Source organism: Balaenoptera musculus, chromosome 3 (genome assembly GCF_009873245.2).
Source record: "Balaenoptera musculus isolate JJ_BM4_2016_0621 chromosome 3, mBalMus1.pri.v3, whole genome shotgun sequence".
NCBI classification, from domain to species: domain Eukaryota; kingdom Metazoa; phylum Chordata; class Mammalia; order Artiodactyla; family Balaenopteridae; genus Balaenoptera; species Balaenoptera musculus.
The window spans coordinates 163,429,070-163,446,180 of NC_045787.1; the positions used below are offsets into that span (position 1 = coordinate 163,429,070).

The 17,111-nt window shown below is 46.2% G+C and overlaps 1 protein-coding gene across 1 annotated transcript in view; it reads right to left on the reverse strand.

Moving 5' to 3' along the window:
• The window catches only part of LDLR (low density lipoprotein receptor), a 37,140-nt gene extending 20,401 nt beyond the window's left edge, over positions 1–16,739 (reverse strand). The window contains exons 1-4 of the mRNA XM_036846588.1: positions 16,533–16,739; positions 5,647–5,769; positions 4,189–4,311; positions 833–1,219 (exon numbers count right to left, since the gene is read on the reverse strand). Of these exons, the coding sequence (XP_036702483.1) occupies positions 833–1,219; positions 4,189–4,311; positions 5,647–5,769; positions 16,533–16,599 (700 nt within the window). The 5' untranslated portion in view covers positions 16,600–16,739. The remainder of the gene's footprint in view (positions 1–832; positions 1,220–4,188; positions 4,312–5,646; positions 5,770–16,532) is intronic.
• Between the last annotated feature and the right edge of the window lie 372 nt (positions 16,740–17,111).

Below are 17,111 nucleotides of genomic sequence, written 5' to 3' on the forward strand. Positions count from 1 at the left end.
CCCTGGCAGTCCAGTGGTTGAGACTCCACGCTTCAAATGCAGGGGGCGCAGGTTCGATCCCTGGTCGGGGACTAAGATCCCGCATGCCATGTGGGGCGGCCAAAAAGAAAAGGGAAAAAATAATAATAAAAAAATAAAAAGTCTAATTACACCTATACAGCAATTGCAACTCTGAACACTGTGCACGTGGGCAAAGATGCCAAAGAAACAGAAGGACGAAAACGACCTACTAGCCATGCAAGAACGGCCCTGATTCAGGGAGCACTGACTCGGGGCCACGTCTCCATCGCAGTCGTCACTAACCACGTGTGGCTATTTAAGTTTCAATGAGTTAAAATGAAATCAACCTAAGAATTCCATCTTTCAGTGGCACCAGCCACACTGGCCAGCACTTGTGCACTGGGCAGCATCACAGCAAGTTCGATCGGATGGCACTGGATTCTAACCGAGGCCCGCAAAGGCCGACGCTGTTGCCCCATCTGCAGGGGAGGAGACCACAGCACAGTGAGGTTAAGTCCCTGGCCAAGGGTCACACAGCACGGACGACACCAGCCAGGCCCGGAGCCCAGGATCCTTTCTGGACCCAAATTATACCGCAGGTTGTGGTTTGCTCCCCTGGGCAAAAGAGATTAATTAAATAAGTGTTCCAGACTGAGTGCTCTTCGGAGGATAGCTTGTCCTCCATGTGACTGGAAAGACTGAAAGAAACATGAAACGGGACCGACTTTCTTGCTATGTGATGCGAAGCCATTCAACCACCTAAAGGCACTGCCCCTGCCCCCGACTTGGGGGAGCCCGGGGACAGATGAGGGGACCCGTGCGGCGCCCCTACCACAGTTCTCCTCGTCAGACTTGTCCTTGCAGTCGGGGTCGCGGTCGCAGTGCCAGCTGGAGTGGATGCATTCGCCGCTGCGGCAGTGGAACTCGAGAGCTGAGCAGGGGTTGTTGTCCCATGCGGGGACCGACGGCTGGGGGTCCCCACAGCGCTGCGGCCACTCGTCCGAGCCGTCTTCGCAGTCGGGGTCGCCGTCGCAGGCCCAGAGCTCGGGGATGCAAGTGGTGCTGTTGCACTGGAAGCTGGCAGGGCCGCAGGTGGGCACGGGGCAGGACACCTCGTCTGAGCCGTCTAAGCAGTCCAGGTCCGAGTCGCAGACGAACTTCGGGGCGATGCACTTGCCGTCATTGCAGCGGAACTCGTCCTGGGAGCACGTCTTGGGGGCTGCGGGGACGGACAGGAGACGACAGCCCGGTCAGCGGGGAGCCTCCCACCACATCCCGACACCAGCCCATCGCACAGATGGGGACACTGAGCCGAGGAGAGGCCATAGCTCAGTGGTCAGGAGCTCGAGGCAGTGGTCAGGAACCCTGAACACGGAACCACTGCCCTGGCCGGAAGAATGCCCAGCTCCTGGGCCCCCTCTGTGCCTCAGTTCCCTCATCTGTTTGTGTCTTAAGGCGTTGCTGAGGACTTGGGGTGTAAAGTTCTCACGTTGGGCTGGGCACATGGGAAGCAGTATGACTTTGCACAGGGGACTTCCCTGGTGGTCTAGCGGTAAAGAACCCACCTACCAATGCAGGAGATGCAGGTTCAATCACTGGTCAGGGAACTGAGATCCCTCATGCCGGGGCGGGGGCAACTAAACCCCCGCACCACAACTACTGAGCTCGTGAGCCTCAACTAGAGAGCCTGTGTGCCACAAACTACGGATCCCACGCACTCTGGAGTCCACGTGCCACAAGCAGAGAGAGAAAACCCACACGCCACAACTAAAGAGAAGCCTGTGCCCTACAACTACAGAGAAAGAAGCCCCAGCAAGGAAACGAAAGATCCCACGTGCTTCAACAAAGATCCTGCATGCCTCAACTAAGTCCCAACGCGGTCAAAAAAAAGTGTGCACAGGGAATATAGTCAATATCATATAATAAACTATAATGGAAAAGAATATGAAAAAGAATATATGTATAAGAATATATAATATATGTGTGTGTAATTGAGTCACTTTGCTGCACACCTGAAACTAACACAACATTGTAAATTAACTATACTTCAATAATTTAAAAAAAAAGGTTGGCAAAAAAGTTTGCTGTTACTATTATTTGATTATTTTTATTTATAATGACATTGGATTTTTTAATTAAAGTATAATTGACTTACAATACTATATTAGTTTCAGGTGTACAAGACAGTGATTCAGTATTTTTATTTTTATTTTTTATGTATTTATTTTTTTGGCCACACCGCGCGGCATGAGGAATCCTAGTTCCCCGACCAGGGATCAAACATGCGCCCTGTGCAGCAGAAGCGAGGAGTCTTAACCACTGTACCGCCAGGGAAGTCCTGATTCAGTATTTTTAGACGGTGCAAAATGATCACTGCTGTAAGTCTAGGGCGTTCCCTGGTGGCCTTGTGGTTAGGATTCCCGGCTTTCACTGCTGTGGCCCAGGTTCAATCCATGGTCGGGGAACTGAGATACTGTAAGCCCCATAGCGTGACTGAAGGAAAAAAAAAACCAAACAAACAAAAAACATCATATAAGTCTAGTTACCATGTGTCACCCTACAAAGTTATTACAATATTATTGACTGGACTTCCCTGGTGGCGCAGTGGTTAAGAATCTGCCTGCCAATGCAGGGGACACAGGTTCGAGCCCTGGTCTGGGAAGATCCCACATGCCGCGGAGCAACTAAGCCCGTGTGCCACAACTACTGAGCCTGCGCTCTAGAGCCTGCGAGCCACAACTACTGAGCCCACGTGCCACAACTACTGAAGCCCGCACACCTAGAGCCTGTGCGCCACAAGAGAAGCCACTGCAATGAGAAGCCAGCGCGCTGCAACAAAGAGTAGCCCCCGCTCAATGCAACTAGAGAAAGCCTGCACACAGCAACGAAGACCCAATGCAGCCAAAAAATAAATAAATTAATTAATTAAAAAATATATATATTATTGACTATATTCCCCATGCTGTGCATTACATCCCTGTGACATTTATTTTATAGCAGAAGTTGGTACCTATTAATCTCCTCCACCTGTTTCACTCATTCCCCTCGCACCCCCTGGCTTTGCTGGTATTATTAAAAAGCCAAAAAAAATTGGTAATTATGTGAAGTAATGGAAGTGTTAACTAACCCTATTGTTGTAATCATTTCACAATATATACATGTATCAGATCATCACATCAGACACTAAATTTATACAATGTTACACGTCCACTATATCTCAATAAAGCTGGAAGAAAAATAAAATGCCTGGAAAAGGGCACCAATCCATTTTATTTAAAAATTTTCCCCAGGGACTTCCCTGGTGGCGCAGTGGTTAAGAATCCGCCTGCCATTGCAGGGGACAATGGGTTCAAGCCCTGGTCTGGGAAGATCCCACATGCCGCGGAGCAACTAAGCCTGTGCACCGCAACTACTGAGCCTGCGCTCTACAGCCTGCAAGCCACAACTATGGAAGCCCGCGTGCCTAGAGCCTGTGCTCTGCAACAAGAGAAGCCACCGCAATAAGAAGCCCACACTCCGCAGCGAACAGTAGCCCCCACTCGCCGCAACTAGAGAAAGCCTGCGCCCAGCAACGAAGACCCGACTCAGGCAAAAATAAATAAATAAATAAATAAAATTTATTAAAATGTTCCCCAGGAAGCTGTTTCATCAGATGACCACTAACCAAGGTTAGACGTGCATTTCTAAGGTAAATGTAAGCAAACACTCACTTTTTGGGTCTTATGGCTTGTGGGATCTCAGTTCCCCGACCAGGGATTGAACCCTGGCCATGGCAGTGAAAGCCCGGAATCCTAACCACCTGGCCACCAGGGAACTCCTCCTTTTTAGTTTTTTTTAAGACTCTCTTAAGGGTTTTCATATTTTGTGAACTTGAATATTTGATGTGATCTCAGTTATTTAAATTTTCCCCAGGGTTTTTTGTTTTTTTTTTAAAAGAGCCTTATTTTGTTAAAAAAACAAAAAAAAACAAAAAACCTATGCAATTGAAAATGAAATTATAAATAATGAATAAAATCAAAGAGCCAAGACAGAACCAGCTGCAAAGTGCCTTCCCCTCCAAGACTCGCGGCCTGTTTCTTCACAGAACCCTCAGCTTGGGGAACAAACTCCGACCTCAGCCAGGAACCTGGTTGGGTCACTTGGACAAGGCCAGGACCCACGGGCCACCAGGCCGGTGACCCCACTTACGACAGCTTTCCTCGTCTGAGCCATTCTCGCAGTCCAGCTGGCCGTCGCATCTCCAGGACTCAGGAATGCAGCGGTTGACATGGCCCCCACAGCTGAAGTCCCCTGTCTTGCAGGTGACAGACACTATGGAAGAAAAAGGATTGAGCCTTAACCCAGAGGGAAAACCAACCCGCCTCGCCAGTCCAAGCTTTGCAAGGGAAAAACCCAGAGTTTTCTGACAGGGGGTGCCGAGCCCACTTTTCTGGGTCAAAATGAAGGACATTTAATGGAGCTTGGTAAAAATTAGAAGCTAGGTGCTGCAAAGGTTTTGGAATGAGATCGAGGTGGTGGTTGTACAGCATTGTGAATGTATTAATGCTACTGAACTTTACTTTTTGTAATTTTTAAATTTTTTTGGCTTTTTAAAAATTGAAGTAGGACTTCCCTGGTGGCGCAGTGGTTGGGAGTCTGCCTGCCAATGCTGGGGACACGGCTTTGAGCGCTGGTCCGGGAGGATCCCACGTGCCGCGGAGCGGCTAGGCCTGTGTGCCACAACTACTGAGCCTGTGCTCTGGAGCCCGCGGGCCACAACTACTGGGCCCACGTGCCGCAACTACTGAAGCCCGCGCACCTAGAGCCTGTGCTCCGCAACGGGAGAGGCCGCTGCAATGAGAAGCCCGTGCACCGCCAAGAAGAGTGGCCCCTGCTCGCCGCAGCTAGGGGGGGCCCACGTGCAGCAGCGAAGACCCAGCACAGCCAAAAATAAAAATATAAATAAATTAATTAATTAAAAAAAAAAAATTGAAGTATAGTTGATTTACAATGTTGTGTTAGTTTCAGGTGTACAGCAAAGTGATTCATATATATATATATATATATATTCTTCTCCATTACGGTTTATCACAGGATATTAAATATAGTTCCCTGTGCTATACAGTAGGACCTTGTTGTTAATCTATTTTATATATAGCAGTGTGTATATGTTAATCGCAAACGCCTAATTTATCCCTACCCCCTCCGTCTCAAACTGATCACTTGAAAATGGCTAATTTGTGTTATGTGAATTTCACCTCAATTTAAAAAAAAAAAAAAAGGCTTTAAAGGAAAGTTCCAGTTCCAGTAATATCGTCTCTCTCCATTTCCCAATTCACAGCTGAATACATCAATACACTGGCCAATTTCCACCGAGTCTGTCATCCGGTATCATCAAATCACTTTGCTGTACAGCAGAAATGTTTATTTAGTTATTAAAAAAATTTTTTTTTGTTGTGTCATGGCTTGCAGGGTCTTAGTTCCCCAAACAGGGATCCAACGCTGGCCCCCTGCAGTGTAAGTGTGGAGTCTTAACCACTGGACCGCCAGGGAAATCCCTGTACAGCAGAAATTAACACAACGTTGTAAATCGACTATACTTAAATTTTAAAAAAAAGAGTTAAAAAAAAAAGGTTAGGACGCGTGTCACGCCCAAAGGGGACTCACTGCACATCTCCTGGGACTCATCGGAGCCGTCCTGGCACTCAGCGCTCCCGTCGCAAACCCACTTGTAGGAGATGCATTTCCCATCTCGGCACTGGAACTCATTTCTCCCACATTTGTCTTCCACTGAGAGAGAAGGAAAGGAGAAGGAAGGATCAGGGTCAGGATTAGAAACGACCATGCTCCCTGTGTCTATTTCCTGCCAACTGAAGAACGAACCAGAAATACAACCCTACTGTAACAGTCAAGTTCCCAGGAAATGAAACACGCACAACAAATTAAATTTCATGAACCGAAATTTAAGTATCATGGAGGATGCAAAGAACACATCCAAAAGGGAGATTTGTCCCCAGTACGAGATTTTGGCATCATGGTTGTTGAGTCCAAAGTATGGATCCATTGGTCTATGGGAACAAAATATTAGAAACTGGGTGCACATTAACAAAGAAAAGAAAATTATTTAGCATATTACAAATCTGTATTGGAAACAGTACCAAGGAAAATTGAGGCTGTAAAAGCATTAAGCTGGAGGAAAACTTGAAAAGCTTTCTCCAGTACGTAGAAAGGAACTATAAAGAGATAAAAATTATGAGAAATTATTAATGTAGAGGTCAGTGAGCAGAGATCCAGCAGAAAAGATAATCATATAACTAAAAGTCAGATCAAAAGAAATGGGACAGACACAGTAACAAAAGATCTAATCAAGAGAAAACTTTCCTTAGGAAAACAAAGACTTGGATTTTGAGATAAAAATGAGGACAAAGTAAGTGTTTGGGAAGTTTTCTAAAATATATGATTTTTGCACTTTGGAAAAGAGAACAAAATAATATTGACTGCATTTAGTTTTAGATATCATGCTTTGATTTAGAATGCACTGTTATGTGTGATCTATGATCAAAGCAAACTTTTATTGGTTGGTAAAACCTGGTACTAATCCTTTAATCTCTAAATATAAACTTTGATCCCCTTTGTAATCTAAAGTAATGCAGTCAATAAAAATTATGATCTGGTTCATCTCAGGATAAGGAAATAAGACCCCCCCCCCAAAAAAAGAAGCTAACAGGATTTTCCTGATTAGTCAGATGTTCTGAAGGCAAATAGTATGTAAAATAGAAGTTTTAACTGATGGCTACATTTCTTATATTTTTCATTACCTTTGTAAGAAGATTAAGAATGTCTTTTCTTTCATTAATTTATTTTGAATGTTAGCCGTAACCAAAAAAAGAGTTTAATGGTTTGTGCAAAATTTATTCATTAGCTCATCTTGCACAAAGGCAATTAATGAATGCATTGTCTGGGAGAAAACTCCAGACAAAAAGAACAGAAGACAGTAGATCCTTTAATGATTCTTCTCATGGGAGAAGTCTCTCCTTCCTTCATTCTGGATATGGGAGAGGAAGATTCAAGATCTTACACACTTTGGGGCTTTTTATGTATTTAGATTTTTTTTCCTTTGATATTCTCTTTAAACACCCATAATTTGTTTTTATCCATGGTGGTATTACCTAGAAGACGTGAATCATCTACACTTTGTCTAGTAAACGGTTACAGGTAAATTAAAATTTTGTTGCCTGCAAAAAAAAAAGAATTTCCATTAATAATTCTTTAGCTCTGAGACTACTGAAGAATGTTTCCAAGTATCTGTTCTCCTCCTCCTTCTCCATATTATTAAGACCTTCAAGTTTTAGCTGGGCACATGACCCAAAAGAGGATCTATAATTTCCCAATTTTCCTTGCAGCTAGGTGTGGCCATGGGACTGAGTTTAAGCTGATGAGCTGTGAGTGGATGTAAATGTGCAAACTTCCCGACCTTAGATGGCAGCATTGACAAGTTTATTCCTATTTTTTTTAAGTCTTTATTGAATTTGTTACAATAATGCTTCTGTTTTATGTTTTGGCCACGAGGCATGTGGGATCCTAGCTCCGCGACCAGGAATCGAACCCACACCCCCAGCACTGGAAGGCAAAGTCTTAACCACTGGACCGCCAGGGAAGTCCCAAGTTTATTCCTATTAATGAGCATTTTGCCCCTCCTACCCTCAGCGTACAAGATAAAAAGAGACCTAATCAGATATGATAGAAGGTCAAGCCAAAAAAAAAAAATCAAAATGATCAAGGACACCCTTTGAAATGTGGCCTTCTGTGCCCAATTGCTAATGATTAACTTGCCCTTAATACTCAGCCATAAAAAAGAATGAAATAATGCCACTTGCAGCAACATGGATGGACCTAGAGGTTATCATACTAAGTGAAGTAAACCAGACAGAGAAAGACAAATATCATACAATATTGCTTATATGTGGAATCTTTAAAAAAAGATACAAATGAACTTATTTACAAAACAGAAATAGACCCATAGACACAGAGAACAGTCTTATGGTTACCAAAGAGGAAAGGGGTGAGGGACAGATAAATTAGGAGGTTGAGATTAACATATACACACTACTATATATAAAATAGATGACCAACAAGGACCTACTGTATAGCACAGGGAACTATACACTTAATATCTTGTAATAACCTATAAGAGAAAAGAAATTGAAAAAGAATCTGAATCACTTTTGCAAAAAAACACTTCTCTGACTACATCATAATTTCAGATTTTAACTAACTAGTAGGAAGCCATCACGAATAACAAGATATTTTTAAATGTTGTGTGTCTGATTTTTATCTCACCTTTTTAACATTTCTGCTTTTCTGTATAGTTATGGTTTGTAATGTACATCATACACTAGTACAGTATATGATAAATAGTTATATTAGGGAGGACTTCCTCAAAATTTTTTTAACCAATGAGGGTATGCGATTAAAAGAGCTGGGAGACCAACTGGTTAAGACTAGGATCAAAGACTTTAGGGCCCAAATGTGATGTGAAATACTGGATTGGATCTTGGAAGAGGAAAGGGCCATTAAGGAAAAAAATGGATGAAATCCAAAGAAAGTCTGGAGTTCATAGTAATATACAAATGTTAATCTCTTAGTTTTGACACGTACTGTAGTATGTAAGATGTTAATATTGGGGGAAACTGGATGAGGGGTATGAGAATTCTCTGTAATATCTTTGCAACTTTTTTTTACATTGAATATAATCCCAAAATAAGAAGGTAATTTTTTTTCCAAGTCCTTGAGGTGAAAGATGACATACATTAGATGACTGCAGTTCTTTCTTTCTTTCTTTCTTTCTTTCTTTCTTCCTTCCTTCCTTTCTTCATTAAATATTTTTGGCTGTGTTGGGTCTTCGTTGCCGCGTGTGGGCTTTCTCTAGTTGCAGCAGGCGGGGGCTACTCTTCGATGCAGTGCATGGGCTTCTCATTGCGGTGGCTTCTCTTGTTGCAGAGCACAGACTCTAGGCATGCAGGCTCAGTAGTTGTGACACCCGGGCTTAGTTGCTCCGTGGCATGTGGGATCTTCCCGGGCCAGGGATCGAACCCGTGTCCCCTGCACTGGCAGGCGGATTCTTAACCACTGTGCCACCAGGGAAGTCCCCACTGCAGTTCTTTAAAATGAACAGTGAATGTGGATAAAGATTTGGGGAGCATCAGTGGGGAAACAAGTCTTTAGGGCTGGAAGACTTGTGAAAGTCAGACCTTATGATGATGAAGGAAGAGCTATGAATCTCCAACTCATCCCATTCTTAGCCAAAATGGAAGTGTGGTCTCCATCTAAGTTAAAGTCAAGACATAAGGTGGCAGAGAGGTGAAGGTGGCCCACAGCTGGAAGGGAGCAAAAGAACATGCCTGGATACTTCTTTTCCAAGCTCACGGACGGATGGCCGGTGTTCCCTACACCCATCCCATTTCCTTTCATACACACCCATCTGCAAGACATCTATTTTCCCCATAAAATGCCATCCTGAAACCTCTATAAACAAGGAAGAGGGAGGCCCTGAGGTCACCAGATTTCACCAACTGTCCCCACTCCAAAGCAGTGTGAATTACAGTCTTATGGAAATGGCATTCTCTGCCTCCGTACTGGATCTGGTAAAAATTTCACAACCTCAGATCCCAAATCCCTGCAGTTCCCTCTGCTGCAAAGCCCCCTCCCAACACCTACCTGTTTGCTTGGCTAACAGTTCAACTTTGAATATTTATTTATTTATTTAATTATTTATTTATTTATTTTGGCTTTGCCGGGTCTGAGTTGTGGCATGCAGGATCTTTTAGTTGCGGTATGAGGGCTTCTTAGTTGCGGCATGCGGGATCTAGTTCCCTGACCAGGGGTTGAACCTAGGCCCCCTTCATTGGGAGTGCCAAGTCTTACCTGCTGGACCACCAGGGAAGTCCCTAACAGTTCAGCTTTGAAGCTGACCTTCCCCAAAACTGGGTTTGGCACCCCCATGAGCCCCTAAAACACCCATTTCTCACTCCTAACACACAGTATCGAAAGCATCTGTTTATTTTGTATCCCCCAGCCTAGACTTAAACTCCTTGAGAGTAAGGAATGTCCTTTTCATCCTTTCAGCATGAAACCGTCAGAGCCCAAGGCCTGACACAGTCACAGTAAAATTTGTTCAATAGGTATGCCAAAAATCAGGGCCGGGTCCATCACCTTTGCCGGGGAAAGATTTTAGAAAAGTGGAACTCTTCCACATTCCACCTCTGAGGAGGGCAACAGGGCAGAATCTGTCAAAATTTAAAGTGCAAAGTCCCTGGGAGCCAGAAGAAATATTAACACAGGTGTATAACAATGTCAAGTTCAAAAGAGGTCCAAAGCTTTTTCTGTTTGTTTGTTTATTTTGGCCGTGCCCAGCGGCATGCGGGATCTTACTTCCCCCACCAGGGATCGAACCCATGCCCCCTGCAGTGGAAGCTCGGAGTCCTAACCACTGGACCACAAGGGGAGTCCCTAAAACTTTTCTTATAATAGAGAAAAGGGGGGAACAATTGGTGGTATTTTTATTTATTTATGTATTTAATTAATTTATTTTTGGCTGCGTTGGTGGGTCTTCATTGCTGCGTGAGTACTTTCTCTAGTTGCTGCGAGTGAGGGCTACTCTTCGTTGCGGTGCGCGGGCTTCTCACTGTGGTGACTTCTCTTGTTGCGGAGCACAGGCTTCAGTACTTGTGGCACGCAGGCTCTAGAGCACAGGCTCAATAGTTGTGGCGCACAGACTTAGTTGCTCCACGGCATGTGGGATCTTCCCTGACCAGGGCTCGAACCCGTGTCCCCTGCATTGGCAGGCGGATTCTTAACCACTGCGTCACCAGGGAAGCCCAGTGGTATTTTAAAATGTGACCACAAATTCCATGACACTCCCTCCAAAAGCTGAGCCTAATTCCCCACGCCTGGCGTGTACACTGGACTTGTTTCTAATATATAGAAAAAGGCAGACGTGATGAGTTGTGCCTTCTGACCCTACGTCATGAAGCCACTGCAGCCTCCTCCAGAATCTCTTGGATTGCTTACTCTGGGGGAAGCCCTTTGCACACGCTGAGGTGCTCCATGCAGTGATTGCCTGAGGGCTTCTGTGAAAAGCCACTGAGGACACCATCTTGGAAGGGAAACTTCAGCCCCTGCTGACCCCTCAGATGACTGCAGCCCCTGCAAATATATTTTTTCCTGGGGTATCTAGATGGCAACTTCATGTGAGATCCTGAGCCAGACCCATCTGGCTATGCTGCTTCCAAATTCCTGACCCACAGAAACTTGGAGATAATAAATGTGTCTTGTTTTCAGCCACTAAGTTTTGGGGTAATTTGATATGCAATAGGTAATTAATACATAACCTAACTTAAGAAGGTATGCCTATATTCAAATGGAAATATGTAGTCACACATGCAAAATCGATACCTAATAATAATGCAGATCCTGTAGAGGCACTGAAAAAGGTGATGTCAATCATCCTACGTTGTGACATTGTAGAAAGCTGCCCACAGTATTTTGCTAAATGGGGAAAAAAGCAAGGGGCAGAAGAGTTTGTAATAGTTTTCAGTGTGATCCCATTTTTGGAAGAAACAAAGTCTTATCTGTGCTTCTGCATAGGAAATAGTGGCAAGGGGCCTTCTTTAATTCACTTCAGGTTGTTTGGTTTTCTTCTAAGAATGCTTTATTCTTGAGTTTTTTTTTTTTTTTAAACAAAAGAAAAAAATGATTAAGTGCAAGAACTAAGATATCAGTCAATGCCTATTGCTGGCATTAGCCTTAATTCCCCTGATTCAATAAACCTCCCTTTTTGTCGGCTCTTGGTGGCTTTGGTCATTCCGATGGGGGTTGACAAGGCCAGAGACCTCTGGAGGCCCTTGAACATTTCACTCAGCCTTGAACCCAATCTTGAGCCTGGGTTGAGGGCTATGGGAGTCAGGGGCTCTGGGACCTAGTTTGAAAACCACCTTCCTGGAGAAATGGGACACCATATGCTGTACTTTATCACTCTCCTCTGGCTTCCTTTGGTAAACTGTTCCACTACCCAGATGCGTGTATTACATTTATACAAGAGGGAGGAAACCTTTTACTGCAGCCACAGAATGCCAGGAAAAGGTAAGATGATGGCGGATGACTTTCCATGGCCTGATTCCAGCTGTCAAGGAATGTTCTGCCTTTTTAGGACTTTTGGAGAACCTTGCAAAAAGATCATCTTTCACTGCCCTGGAGTCTATGGAGCACAATGAAACTAACGTTTGGGTGGCTTTTCCTTGTAAAAGTTATTCTTTTAAAAACAGCTACTTACTTACTTATGTATTTATGTGTACATGTGTGTATATGTATGTATTTGAGTTCTCAAATATGCATGCACGGATGGAGAAACCTGATTTGGCACTTCTGGTAAAGGGATCCATGGAAGAATAATGTATCCCTTCATCCATTTCTACTTTGATGGTTCACCCAGCACTTTTGTGTAGATTCCCTGAGAGGCAGTGTAGTGAGGTGCTCAGACAGACAGGCTTGGGTGTAAATGGCTTTCTGGGAACTTTCTGGGAGGCGAGAAATTCTCTAGATCCTAATGAGAGGCGGTTACATAGAAGCAGATGTTTATCACAACTCACTAAACTCTTTACTTATCTGTCCATTTTATAGTATGTCAATTACACCTCAATTTCAAAAGGAAAACTCTGAGTCTTCAAAGATCATGTCCAAGGTTCCTGCCAGAGGTTAGGAAACCAGTCAGGTGAGATTAGGAGGGGCCACAAGGAGGCTACAGGTGATAAAGATAGAAATACAAAGAGTGTTGACAAGCATCAACAGAACTTGGTAACTGAACTACAAGGAGGCCAGGCTGGAGGTGGCCCCAGTGGAGAGCCCATTCATTCAAGAGAAGCGAATGAGCTGAGCTTTGGAACCTACTGCTATCAGAACACAGACTGATAAATGCATCACGCCCAGCTAATGAGCCAAACAGGATATCTCCCTCAGAGTTGCCTCTACAATACGCCCCACACCCCACTGACTCACAACCGAATTGTGATCATGCCTGAAAAAGGAAATGACTCACTTCTAGATCCTGGCACACAGGGTGGGCAAAAAGCAATCGGAATTCCAGGACTCTCAGAAAAAAGTAAAAAAGGAAGTTCAGGCAAGGGGCATTCACAGTGGGGATCCCGGAGGACCTTCTGTCATCCCCTCTCCCAACCAGGCGATTGCAGTTTCGATTGCCACTAATCCACTTTGCACAAGGAATCATCTTACACACAAAATGTGCTCCTGGAAAGGTTAGAAATATTAAAACATCTTAAGGCCCTTTAAAGAACAATAACCCCCTTCCCTGGATAACAAGCCTTCCCCTGGCAACAGTGAATCAAATATTTGCTTGTCATAGACAGCTGAAGACCCCACCAACAGGAAGACCCCACTACTACCTATTTCTGTCTGAACAGGTCATCCAAAAGCTGGCCAACAGTTCCAGGCAGTGTTTAAATGAAAAGTGAATGGATTTCACCGTTACAGGGAACGGTCAGCTGGGAAATAAATCCCATAGCCTTGCTCGTGGGGACGGGGATGAGGAACAGTGAGCACCGAGGGACAGCACAGCAGATGGGTGTCTCCACAGCAGGCAACACAGTCCTGAACCATGGGTCAGAACTAGGCCTGTTTCAAACACCATAGCCCAAAGAAACCACACCTCTTTCTTGTTTTCTCCCTGTTCCAGAAGCAAGATTTGGGTTTTCTATGTCAGTTTCATTTGAATTTCAGCAAAAGCAAACTGGAGCTCCCAATCCCTTATCTCCTCATGCTGGAGATGCCTAAAATTACATAAACACTGCACCCTCCCTTAGAAAAAAAAACAAAAACAAAAAAAAACTAAACTCTAGCCCTTTAGACCTCTCCTGTCATGAATGACAGGTCACGAACAACGTTATCGAAACAGAAAAGGGGAATACACATTTCTGCTTTTTCTCCAGCACACAAATGAGGTGGTAAATGCTTTCGATGTTTTCCTTCCTCTGTTACTGAAGATAGTGGTTGTTCAGGGAAATCAAAATAATACATGGAATCATTTTCTTGAAAAAGAAATGGCGGGAGCTAACAGACTCAGCGGAAAATGAATGAGACATCCTTTTACCAGTGCTCTTTTCCACACGAGGTGTCGTCAAGGTATTTTCCCCAAGGGTGATCTCTCGATGGTAGATTTTGTTGCCTTTGGGGAGGGGTAGCCTGTTTCTATCACTGTTCACTGCTGGCTACTTCCACAGTGTCTTAGCAACACATGGTCTCTTGCTTGACAGCGGGGCAGAGTGTGGATGCTGTTAATGTACTTAATGTGGAATATGAAAGGCCATCCAAGCACTGAGCAAAAAAAGGCATCTAGAATTGGGTCTTATCAGGGGAGGAACCCTACAGATAAGAGCAGGAATACTGTGGAAAGACAGAATGAGGCACATATTTCTCTTAAAGATTTGCAGTCTCAAAAACACTCTCCCTATCTTTTGCCAGTGTTGCCCTGGAAGAAAAATATACCTGGCAATGATCAATGAATAACCCTGGGGCTTGCTGCTAAAGCAGACACAACTCTTAGCGGGACCACTCTACTTTCTGAGTCTGGATGTGTCCTTGGCATATTTGAGACGCCACACACAACTATTAACTGATTTTGATCTGGCTAAGGGAAAGCATGCAGTTAAGATTCCAATTACTTTCATTTCCAAAGGAGACAGACAAGAAATTCCCTCCCCCTCGGGGCAAACTGTAGTAGTCACGGCTGCTACAAATGTACATCCTTGTTTTAACACCAGAGAAGATACTTAGTAGCTGCCAGCTAGCTCTCAGGAGCCTGGGGAACACACCAGACGCTCAGCCTCCTTGAGACCCAAAATACACCAGATCCTCCGCCACCCAGTGAAAGAGGAAACTGAAGGAAGCAACACATCTTGCTCAAGACTTCACTGCCATCATTTCCTCTTAGGAAAGGAGTGGATCGCACGTGAAATACAGGCTAATCAAGTGTCTCTTGACCAAGCCACTCTCCCTTTGCTTCTTACAACTGAATGGCTGAATTATTACAGTAATTCTCTGCCATGTTCAACCTCCCTTCCTCTCCTCCCAGAGGAAACTGATGTCACAGGTACTGATTCCAAGAGTTCAAAGCCACCTCCCTGCCAATAAAAAAAAAAAAAAAAAGCTTCCTGCATCCTGTTAATCAGACAATCCCAATCCTTTTCTAGGCCCAGCTGGTTGTAAGTAGGAAAAGGACCATTTCTCTGTTTTCCAGAGCGAGGTCAAATGCCTCTGGCAGCCAGTAGACAACTCAGGATGGTGCATCAACTAGCCTCTTGCCTAAATCTAAATTTCAAACCCTCTAAAACGAAATGTTGTCATGTGGGAAGCTCAGCTGAACCCATTCAGCGCCTCTGAACAAACAAGGCAACCCGAGGGGTTCATCCGGTCCCTGACTTTCTGTCCCTGCCCCTGCTCGGCTGAAGGTCTCCGCGAAGTGCCCTTCGCATCCGATCGAGGAGGAGCGGGAGTTTCTGAGGCAACGTTTCAGCCTGGCAAGGAAACAAGGCCTTGAGGGTGGCCTGGGGGGCACGTCTGCGAACATGCCCCGGGAGGGCTGGGTGAGGGCGGCCCCCGAGGACAAAGTGAGGACGAAGGCCTCGCCACAGATCGAGGGGAAAACTGAGGCCTTCGCCGAGGGGGCCGAGGCGCTCGGCGGGCGCCTCGGCCACGCTAGCAGAGCTTCTCCAGGGGCCCGGGACGTGACGCCTCCTTTGTGACAGGAGCTGGGACCAACCTGAGGAATCTCCTTGGACCTCCTCACCGAGAACGAGGTGCGCCGCTAGTCTTGAGCCAGCCCCGCCCGGCGCCGCGCGCGCTTCCGCAGCCACCGCTTCCCATTGGCCAAGGGGAGTGGCTCGAGGCTCGCCTGTTCGAATGGCGCCCTATGGGAGCTCGGGGGCGGGGCTGAAGGCGGTGCCCTTGAGCGGAAGCGTGGTGCGGGGTCCGCGATGGACGCGTTCCTCTCGGCCCCGGGAGCCAGCAGCGCCCTTGGGCAGCACAAAGCCAACTTGACCGCCGCCGTGACCCCTGAGAGTGAACCGGCGCAGGGGCGCGCCCGCAGACAACCCTGAGCGTGCAGCCGGGGACCAGGCTGAGCAGCCGGGTTTCGGGTCACTCTCACCCCTAGAATAACTCTGGAAGGGGGTCCCTCCCCCCATTGGTGGAGACCCGCGTACCCGGCTCTAAGACAAGAGGGTCTGCAATCGGGTGGAGACTTGTGGGGAAAGCCGCATCCCGCATTCCCCTGACTCCCCCAGACCCCTCAGACCCTCCCAACCCTCGCGCTCCCCTTAGTGCTCCCTCCAGCCATTTGGGAAGGATTTCGTGCCATTTTCCCACAAGTTTCCCAAGGGTGGAATGATTTTTCGTTCTCTTCCCCCGCAAAAAAAATTACCAAGGGGCTCCCGAAGTTCGCGGTCTCACCCGCACCCCGCTCGGGCTTCTGGAGCCAGCCTTACCTGCACCCGCCATCGCAGCGATGAGCAGGGCGACGGCCCAGCGCAGCCCGCAGCCCGCGAGCCTCATGTTCCCAGCCTCTGCCTGTCACGCCCCGGGCCGGGCTGCTGTCCTCTGTGTCGGCTCTGGAAACCCGGGCTTCGCGCGGCCCTGACGCGACTGCACGCGGGGCCCCAGTCATTTGCAGCATTTCAATGTGAGGTTTCCCGTAGAGGGAGGAGTTTGCAGTGGGGTGATTTTCAAACATCTTCACCTCACTGCGAGAGGAGGAGTTTCGAGAGGAGGAGTTTGGAACGGCCGATGTGACATGGGCTCCTTAACCCGTGAAGCCCTGACTCGGATTCCAGTCCTTTCCAAAGCCGCTTCTGGACAGGCTGCCGGATGTGTCCCATTTGGGTAGCCCCTGAAGAGAGGAGCCGCCGCCACGCCCACCCCCAAATGGAAATGCGCGTCTCCTGAAGGATCTCCCTTACATTTCTCTCCACTTTTAATTGTTACGTTCTCTTTGGTGCCCAAAGAAGATTAGCAGCCACCTGTCCTTCCAAATCGTCTAATTGGCCAATGACATCTCCCCTCTGACT